Genomic DNA, 10,693 nt, shown 5'->3' on the forward strand with positions numbered 1-10,693 from the left:
CCTGGCCCCCGAGTGTCGCGACCTCCTCATTTATAAATGGACCTTAAGTGTGGTGACTCAATAAGTATTGTGCTGCATTCATACACAGTAGATAAATAAGGCCAAAGTTCAGCGTCTACAAGGATAAAATGCTAGGGGTGTGGAGTGTGTATGCTACACTTTTCATCTGTTGCTGCACGATCTCTGCTCTCTCCACAATGGCTTTGACAATTGGAGAGCGCGTGCAGCACTGCCTCCTGGTCCTCGTGCCTAGGCTGTTCTTGGCTCTCTTTAGGCTGGTCTCACCCGGCTCAAAGAGACCAAAACATCTCCCTCCAATCAGAAACCCACTGCTTACTTTCTCTGCAGTGCAACTGGCTGAGAAGATACGCAGAAGAGAGGTTTGGGCTTTCATTTGCATTAGTTCTGTCATGGCTGAGCATTTGGGACTGTATAGAGGCATGCAAATAAGGCTATAATCAACAACATAACTGTCTCATAACTGGGGAAAAAAAGTTTCTGTTGTTCTCTTGCTGTTTCTTATTTCATGGATAAAGCTTCATGGATAAAGCTGGTTCTATTATGCCAGGCAACAGTGGCTGTAGTGTGCACTAAAAGAATGACAGGTCAGCACCAAACTTAAATGTAACTTGTTGCTCTAACCGTGCCCCTGTTCTAAAGGTTTAAATGAAGCATGCTTGAGTTATCTTGTCGACTTTATCCTATAAAAGATACAAAGGGCTTTGAAGCCAAAATGTTCTGGCACAATAAACCAAGGCTGTGTGTCACTTCCCTGACCCTTATGTAAATGTGGAGAAAAATATATTGCACTGTGCTTTATCTGATTTGTTGTTTACTAAATAACAAGTGACATGCAATTTAAAAAAAAAGCCTGAACCCATAAGAAAGACAATTTTAGTCTTTCTTATGGGTTCAGTTCACCCAAAAAAGAAAATTGTGTCATTTACACGTTGCTACAAGACTTTTGAAGTTTTTTTAATCTAGTGAACGTCAATGGGGTCCAAAGGAACATTAGATATTGACTTTAAACACCCCGGAAGAAGCTAAACATGACTGTCAATCTCCCTCAGACTGGGGCTCCATGCAAGATCTCACCTCGTGGGGTCTCAATGATCCTAAGAAAGGTGAGAAATCAGCCCAGAACTACACGGGAGGAGCTGGTCAATGACCTGAAAAGAGCTGGGACCACCGTTTCCAAGGTTACTGTTGGTAATACACTAAGACGTCATGGTTTGAAATCATGCATGGCACGGAAGGTTCCCCTGCTTGAACCAGCACATGTCCAGGCCCGTCTTAAGTTTTTACCAATGACCATTTGGATGATCCAGGGGAGTCATGGGAGAAAGTCATGTGGTCAGATGAGACCAAAATAGAACTTTTTGGTCATAATTCCACTAAACATGTTTGGAGGAAGAAGAATGATGAGTACCATCCCAAGAACACCATCCCTACTGTGAAGCATGGGGGTGGTAGCATCATGCTTTGGGGTGTTTTTCTGCACATGGGACAGGGAGACTGCACTGTATTAAGGTGGATGACTGGGGCCATGTATTGCGAGATTTTGGGGAACAACCTCCTTCCTTCAGTTAGAGCATTGAAGATGGGTCGAGGCTGGGTCTTCCAACATGACAATGACCTGAAGCACACAGCCAGGATAACCAAGGAGTGGCTCTGTAAGAAGCATATCAAGGTTCTGGCGTGGCCTAGCCAGTCTCCAGACCTAAACCCAATAGAGAATCTTTGGAGGGAGCTCAAACTCCATGTTTCTCAGCGACAGGCCAGAAACCTGACTGATCTAGAGAAGATCTGTGTGGAGGAGTGGGCCAAAATCCCTCCTGCAGTGTGTGCAAACCTGGTGAAAAACTACAGGAAACGTTTGACCTCTGTAATTGCAAACAAAGGCTACTGTACCAAATATTAACATTGATTTTCTCAGGTGTTCATATACTTATTTGCAGCTGTATCATACAAATAAATAGTTAAAAAAAATCATACATTGTGATTTCTGGAATTTTTTTTTAGATTATGTCTCTCACAGTGGACATGCACCTACGATGACAAGTGCGTGCGTGCGTGTATATGTGTATATATATATATAATGTAAAACATACATACATACATACATACATACATACATACATACATACATACATACATACATACATACATACATACATACATACATACATACATACATACATACATACATACATACATACATACATACATACATACATACATACATACATACATACATACATACATACATACATACATACATACATACATACATACATACATACATACATACATACATACATACGTACGTACGTACGTACGTACGTACGTACGTACGTACGTACGTACGTATGTATGTATGTATGTATGTATGTATGTATGTATGTATGTATGCATGTATGTATGTATGCATGTATGTATGTATATATATATCTATTGAGAACATATATTAAACTTACAAAATTTATATTTATCCCTAGCCACAGAAAAAAACATTTTAGACTTCACATTTTACACTACAGGCACTGCAAAGCATGATAAACACAATGTTTACAGGGTCCTCTAAGTGATTTATGTTGGTAAATAATGTAAGCCCTAAAACACAACATCATTTCACTTACATATTCACCGTTATGGATAGAGCTAGACTAAAACAACCACTGGTTGCCATGTCTTATGTAATACTGAACAGTAACCTCTTTGATTTGTAATTTCAGGTTACTAGTGTGGAGGTTGTGCAGACCTACATTGACAGGATCCAGGAAGTAAATCCATTGCTCAATGCTTTGGTCAAAGACAGGTGAGCACCCACGTTATTGAGGTAGTAACAATGTTTATGCATGACTGAACAGGACATTTCACTATAAATGTCCAATGTCCTCCCTTTCAGGTTCTCATCTGCCCTTCACGAGGCTGCTCATGCAGATAAACTAATAGAGGAGGAGAATGGAGGAGAGGAAGTTCTGAGGAACCGATTTCCACTGCTGGGTGTTCCACTGTCTGTTAAAGAGGCATTCGGACTACAGGGTACACTTCCCATAATGCTCTCTGCCTTGCATCCATGCACATAGCAGTTTATTTTGACTGTGATTCTTGCTATTTAAATGCCAACAAATATAACATGTGGACATAAAATATTGCGTTACACTTTATTTTGATAGTCCACTTTAGACATTCCAACTCTCATTAGGGTTAAGGTTAGTAGAGTAGGTGGACCATCAAAATAAATTGTTACAATCCTACCTGCATATTCTGCCAAGAAAATATAGTCCATGCATTGCAAATGTACAAAACAATGGATCTAGCGACTGTACTGAAAATGACTTTAGAGTACTTTGGTATGTACAATGTACTGTTTTGGACTAGTCCTATTTGTTTTCTTAGCATAAACTTCAAACACTGCTTGTAGATCCAGTAGAGATCAGACGCTCCTGTATAGGATAGTAGAAATTACTCATTTTTATGTTATCTGCTCTCACAGGTATGCCCAATTCTGGCGGGTTGAAATCCCGGGGTAGAGTACTTGCCAGTGTGGATGCTCCTCCTGTGGCTCTGTTGAAGAGAGCTGGAGCAATTCCTCTAGGTGTCACCAACACAAGTGAGCTTTGCATGTGGATGGAGTCCAGCAACCACCTCTATGGGATCAGCAGTAACCCCTATGACCTCGAGAGGATGTGTGGAGGAAGCTCAGGTCTTGGAGAGAGAGAGAGAGAGAAAAAAAGAAAAGATAAACCAACTCACATTAAGGCTCTATAAAAATTATACTTTATACTATACTATTTACACTATGCATTGGTCACAGTTTTATTTCCATGATTTTGCACTGATAATTAGCCATAAATTACATTATTATTATTACACTATTTTATCAAACTGATTCTTTCTCTGGTAGGTGGAGAGGGAAGTATCATCGGTGGTGGTGCATCTGTGATGGGTATCGGCTCTGACATTGGAGGAAGTATCCGCATGCCGTGTTTTTTCAATGGGATATTTGGCCACAAACCTTCAAAAGGTGTGTATTTTGCTGTAAGGACAATCAGAAAAACATTCATTTTTCTGTTTAGTCATTCCCCGCTTTTTCACTGAATTTCTGGCTTTCCGTGTTTTCACTGTTACAGGTAGGGGGCACTATTACGCAACTTCTCTGAAAGAATAGAGAAACTCCAAGATCAAAACACAGCAAAAAGCAGAAACGAGTGATAAATGCACTACTTATGCATGTTGTAGCTTTTGTTCAGCTTTTTGTTAAACGTGTTTTTTAATTTTTTTATTAAACTTACCCACATTAAAGGGTTGATAAAGAATACATGAAGCTAAATTGAGTTTAAAAGCAGATGCTCTGTTCTTCCTTTTGATATGTTGCATGTTCAGATATTCATACAGCAAAATATAAAAAATATTCCATAACATTATATTAAAAATGGTGGTGGTTGTCAACTGAAAACGATGGCAGGAAAAGAGTTAAAAGGAAAAATTAGTTGTATCTTATCATAATGGGAGTTTTATTTTATTTTAGATGTGGTTTCAAATGATGGTCAGTTTCCCGCATGTTCTGGTCTCCAAAATGACTTCCTGGTTTCTGGTCCAATGTGTCGCTACGCTGAAGACCTGCTCCCTCTTCTGAAGATAATGGCTGGGCCCTCTGCAGACAAGTACATCTCATATAAATATAAACCAGAGAATGCAAATATCTTTTTTGTTTCTCTTCAAATTAGTACTTACACCAAGTATTATTTTCCAGGCTCTTCCTCTCAAAAGAGGTGGATCTGAAAAAGTTGCGTTTCTTCACTGTAGTAGATGATGGTGGATCTCCATTAACATCTCCAGTAGACAAAAAGCTCATTGAAGCCCAAAAGAGGGTGAGAAGCAAACCAAAACAACTACTACAGTTATTTGCATTTAACATATACATATTCACCGGTCAGGCATAACATTATGACCACTGACAGATGAAGTGAATAACACTGATTATCTCTTCATCACGGCACCTGTTAGAGGGTGGGATATATAAGGCAGCAAGTGAACATTTTGTTCTCAAAGTTGATGTGTTGGAAGCAGGAAAAATGGTCAAGCGTGAGGATTTGAGCGAGTTTGACAAGGGCCAAATTGTGATGGGTCAGAGCATCTCCAAAACTGCAGCTCTTGTAGAGTGTTCTCAGTCAACAGTGGTCAGTTTCAGTGGTGAACTGGCGACAGGGTCATGGGCAGCCAAGGATCATTGATGCACATGGGGAGCGAAGGTTGGCCCGAGTGGTCCGATCAAACAGACGAGCAAGTTAATGCTGGTTCTGATAGAAAGGTGTCAGAATACACAGTGCATCGCAGTTTATAGCGTATGGGGCTGCATAGCCGCGGACCAGTCAGGGTGCCCATGCTGACCCGTCCACCACCGAAAGCAGTGGGCAGGGGAGCATCAGAATTGGATCACGGAGCAATAGAAGAAGGTGGCCTGGTCTGATGAATCACATTTTCTTTTACATCACGTGGATGGCCGGGTGTGTGTGCGTCACTTACCTGGGGAAACACATGGCACCAGGATGTACTATGGGAAGAAGGCAAGCCGGCAGAGACAGTGTGATGCTTTGGGCAATGTTCTGCTGGGAAACCTTGGGTCCTGCCATCCATGTGGATGTTACTTTGACACGTACCACCTACCTAAGCATTGTTGCAGACCATGTGCACCCTTTCATGGAAATGGTATTCCCTGGTGGCTGTGGCCTCTTTCAGCAGGATAATGAACTTACAGGACTTAAAAGGTCCAACACAAAATTATACAGTCTATGACTATTATATAGTCATAATGTTAAGCCTAATCTGTGTACATACATATAAATATTTCTGTAATACACCGTATTGCTGAATATATGTAAAATACAAATATGAGCCTTATTTGAGGTATTTGTTAAATGTTTGTTGTTTCTGTTCACAGGTGGCTGCACGTTTAGAGGCGGATCTGGGAGTTACAGTTAAAGAAGTTAGTTTTCCTCAGCTCAAATACTCTTTTCAGATTTGGGACACGTTCTTGGCTCTACCTGACAAAGATGGCAAGGTGTGTAGTACCTTAAGTTACTTAATATTCAGTAATCATCTATTTGATTGGACTGACACTATCCGATGAGAACAACAGAATTGAGATGGATGATGACACTATTGTCTTCTGTAGAGCTGCTTTAGCTGAATCAAATTTGCTTCATGATTGGCAAATTTTTGCAAGATCGCGACACTGTTATTGAACTGAATGAAATCAACTTGGAACTGACTTGAGAACAGCTAATAGCTGAATTGAACTTGTTTTATAATTGATGAACTTTACACAGTGAACTGAACCAATATTGACCTCACTTGAGCTGAATGGCACTTCCCTTTTAGAGCTACTCTACAGCAGAATTTAAATTTCTCATACTGGTTAAAGTTTACATCACTCAACATTTTCCTGTTTATTACTGTGAAGTAGTTCCTGTTTATTACTGCTTTGAAACAGTTTGTATTGTATGAAGCGTCTAACAAAGTTAAGTACTTTATGAAATACTCAATTGTTTTAAGTCTACATTGTTTACTTGCTTTCAACAATTGATTGTAGCAACCACAAAAAACATGGTACATGCAGAGAATTAGAACAAGTTTGAGCGCATAGTTTTGTTTATTTCAGCCTCCACAGCCTTTTGTTGAGCTAATGGCAGACGGAGGCTCTGTGTGGCCTATTTGGGAACTGATAAAGAGGATATTTGGAAGATCTGAACACACTGTGGCTGCTATTGGTAACCTCTAACATCGATCTATATACCGTATAATAGTTTTTGGCAAACAGTCATTTAACTGTGGTTGTTCAAGGTCTTGTTCTGATCTTGTTCTTAAAACAAACTAGCGATTGGGAGGAGAACCATGTATTTCCCTTGTGGATGATTTCAGGTTTGGCCCTAATGGAGAGTTTTCACAGCTCTACGCCATCTCAGTTCATGCAAAAGCAGAAGGAGGAACTGCAAAGAGAGATGGAGGACCTGCTGGGGACTGATGGAGTGCTATTCTACCCCTCTCATCCTCTTCTCGCCCCCAAACACCACCACCCCATATTTACCCCATATAACATCGGTTACACAGGTAAGATTTTAATCTACGATAAAACGGCAAAAAAATAAACCTTTAATAAAAATTGTAAAAAAATGTCAGATTACCTGTGGCAGTTGTTTTCACATGTTCACACCATAGACCATAAAAAATGGTTCACTTACAAATTATCGAATAAAGTAAAAGAATATAAGCGTATTAGGCACGCTGTCTGAGGGGATCGAGGGCTCCGAATTTGGAATTTAGCCCAAGCCAGAGTTCTGCCCTTCTGCCCTGTATCCCCAGTCGAGAGTGAGGTGCCTGGATGTCGGAGGGATGCAGAAAACTGTCGCGGTAACTAGGCGAGTCGGCTCTCGGCTGTGTATACCTCCTCTCGCACTGATTAGATGGACCATTTGAACGTGCTCCTCACAAACTTTCTTTATAAAACATAATTTGTCGCTTGAATTCTGCAATCTGTCGAGATGCAGACATGTAAGAAGCTGACAATTAGCTGAACATATACTTGTTTAATTAGTGACACTTGGCCTAGCAACAAACTTATAAAAAATAATAATAATAATAATTAATATATATATACACATACATACATACACACACACACACACACACACACACACACACACACACACACACACACACACACACACACACACACACACACACACACGAAACCTAATTCAACAAAATATTTATATAATTAAATCACTCACAGAGAACCTCCCCTTTCAGCCAATCACTGTGGACATAGTGGGCGTGTTGACATCATCCATAGCAACGAGGTCAACCCCGCCCTTACTCATATGCATCCTCAAAAGGTGTAAACTGAATTTAATCTTTTAATATCACCATTACAGTACATTAAGGCACTTTAAGGGTGGGTTGCCACCCGCCTATGCTGCATGATCAGCCCTTTAATTCTAACGGTCTTTCTACATTTAAAATTAAGTTGTGAACACACAACTCGATTTAAAATAAAACCTAGATCAACAAATCCTTGAGTAGCGTTAAACTTTGCATAATTTAATCCTTATTGGTACAACTAGTTTTTCACGTTAAGCGTTTTAAAAACATCCAGCTGTTTTTAATTAAAATACTGAAATACTGCAGCAGGTGCTGTATATGGATCACAAGTGCCCAAAACTTGCATCTTGTTCACATATTTTGGTTTTTAAGATGGAAATTTGACAGGCTTGTGCTGCAGTTCCATGGCTGTTTTGCCCTCCATGGCTCCGCGACAGTCACGTGACTGAAAACTATGAATTCCATAGTAAAAGTTGCTCTCAGCAGCTTTGTGAATAGATTTTGAGAACTCTTAACTAAGAACTTATACTGTTATTTAGGAGAACACTTAGTGCTATGATAAAATGTTTTGTGAATATGACCCCAGGGGCCCATTTCTGAAAGGAAGTCAAGTTAAAACTGAATATGTTAACTCTGAAATGAGGGAAACTCTAGGTTTTCTGTTTCAGAATGGGAGGTATGTCAAACCTGAGAAAGCAGGGTAAGTCAAGCCCATTTCTGAAAGAGAGGTAACTTATACTCAGAGTCAGTTACTATTGTAACTTACTCTGTGAACCTAACCTGGTCGGGAGCAGGTTTTCTTTGAGTTTCTTTCAGTCTCCTCCCCCTTTTTAAAGTGTCAGCGGTGTTTAAATACTTCATTCATTCACGCTGCACAAATACTTTTCTTCCTGAGTTTGTGTCTTATTTCAAGTACAAATATCTAAAAGTTACAAATTAAATCTAAAATATAAAGTAAGCACATTTTACTTAAAACAAGTAAAACGTTCTGCCTAAAATAAAAATCCTAATGCAAACAGAAACAAGATTATTTTTCTTACCCCATATGGCAGATCATTTGCAAAATAAGAAAGTCACTTAAATTAAGAATCTTTACATATTTTGACAGGAAACAACCAGGCAAAAATACAAAGTAAGAAAAGCAGTCTTTGCAGTGCAGGTACATTCATTGCTCATATTTCATGAGGACAAAAATGGCATGTCCTTTTACACAGGATCCTGACGTTCACTTGATAAACCTCTAGAAGTAACCTAATAATTAGAATTTCCTATAGGATTTTCAGTAGTTGAATGCATTGATGATACTCATATTCCCATCACACTTTCTGAAAACGGATTACTGTATGGAATGGAAGGATGCCAAATGGTGGTCCGAGATATATGTCTGGTTATGGCATATCTCGGACCACCATCACAGCTGTTAAAAAAACACACCAAATTATTCAAAATTTGTATGGTCATCTTTATTTCCTACAGATACTTTATTCTTTTTCCTGTTGGCTTTTAATATGCACCAGTGCTGCTGGTGTTTGGCTGGCCTGAGTAGAAGTCAAATGTTAATTTCATTACCCTAATTCAGAAATGTAACAGGTTGGATCAGATAACGATAATGTGAAAAGAGCATTAGACTATGTAGGAAAAGCTGCTGAACAGAAATAGACACTGACTGATATTTAATATGTCAAATGTTTATAAAGTCATGAAACCTATACACCCATTAACCTTATGCTTAAAGCTTTACCTGATTAAATTATGTTTTTTTATTTTTTCATTTTTAGCTGCTGCTACGTTCTTTTTTTGCCTGTGGCATACCATGAAAATTTAACTTAATTAAGAATTAAACTTGCATATTGACTCGGAAGTATGCAAACGTCTTTTTGTTGGGTGCTGTTGCCATGGTCAATCCTAATTTCAGAGCTCCGTTGATCGTGGATTTTCATTGTTGTGGTGTACACGCTTAACTCAGAGTCAGTCTACTAAAGAGTTGATTGAACTACCTCAAATTCAGCTGTTCTGAAACCCAAAACTCAGAGTTTCCCCATCTCAGGGTAAATCAACCGAAGTTGGTTTGGACTCAGAGTTGAACCTCCTTATTGAAACGGACCCCAGATCTTTATCACTAAACCATGTTTCAGTCTCAACCATTAGAACCGGAGTTGAAGGGGTCAGACAGGGAAAGACTTCAATATTGAGTTTATCATTGCAGTAGATGGAAAACCTTTAAATATATAACAAAGAATATATATATATATTAATATAATTTTGAAACAGCATTCACCTATTTCTAGGGATCCTGAATATCCTCGGCCTACCGGTGACCCAGTGTCCTCTGGGTTTGAGTAAGGAGCGATTGCCCTTGGGCGTGCAGGTGGTGGCTGGGAAGTTTCAAGACCGCCTGCCTTTGGCTGTGGCGCTCTACCTGGAGAAGACTTTCGGAGGCTGGGTCGATCCTGGAGTGGTTTGAGCACTGAAGACACTGGAGGAAATGCTGGATCTAGGCATGACATGGCAAATAAAGTTTCTCAGAAACAGATAACCTCAACAAACATTGATTTAAAGGGAGAATTGAAAAGGGAGGTTGCTTTCTCTTGTGAAACACCAAAGAAAATATTTTGAAGAACAGTCAAACAAAAAGTTTTGGTGCCTATTTGGACAATGGACAAAAGCACTGAAACATTATCTTCTTTTACCATCAAGTCATACAGGTTTGTAACAACATGAGTGTGAATAAAATAAAAGATTTCTCATTTTTGGTTGAACTATCTCTTTAAGATTAATCAGTGGTTAAAAAGCTATGGTCTTTTTT

At 39.3% G+C, this 10,693-nt stretch overlaps 1 protein-coding gene across 1 annotated transcript; it reads left to right on the top strand.

Moving 5' to 3' along the window:
- Nucleotides 1–197: 197 nt before the first annotated feature.
- On the top strand, nt 198–10,633 carry faah2b (fatty acid amide hydrolase 2b; the record flags this gene model as incomplete). Its single annotated transcript, XM_079844971.1, has 11 exons — nt 198–380; nt 2,736–2,818; nt 2,909–3,045; nt 3,500–3,709; nt 3,911–4,030; nt 4,535–4,670; nt 4,760–4,877; nt 5,948–6,067; nt 6,668–6,776; nt 6,928–7,116; nt 10,176–10,633. The coding sequence occupies 11 exons, from the start codon at nt 198–200 to the stop codon at nt 10,349–10,351; spliced, it is 1,581 nt and encodes a 526-aa protein (XP_079701097.1). The 3' UTR covers nt 10,352–10,633.
- Between the last annotated feature and the right edge of the window lie 60 nt (nt 10,634–10,693).

This window comes from Gobio gobio, assembly GCF_949357685.1.
Source record: "Gobio gobio genome assembly, chromosome: 2".
NCBI lineage: Eukaryota > Metazoa > Chordata > Actinopteri > Cypriniformes > Gobionidae > Gobio > Gobio gobio.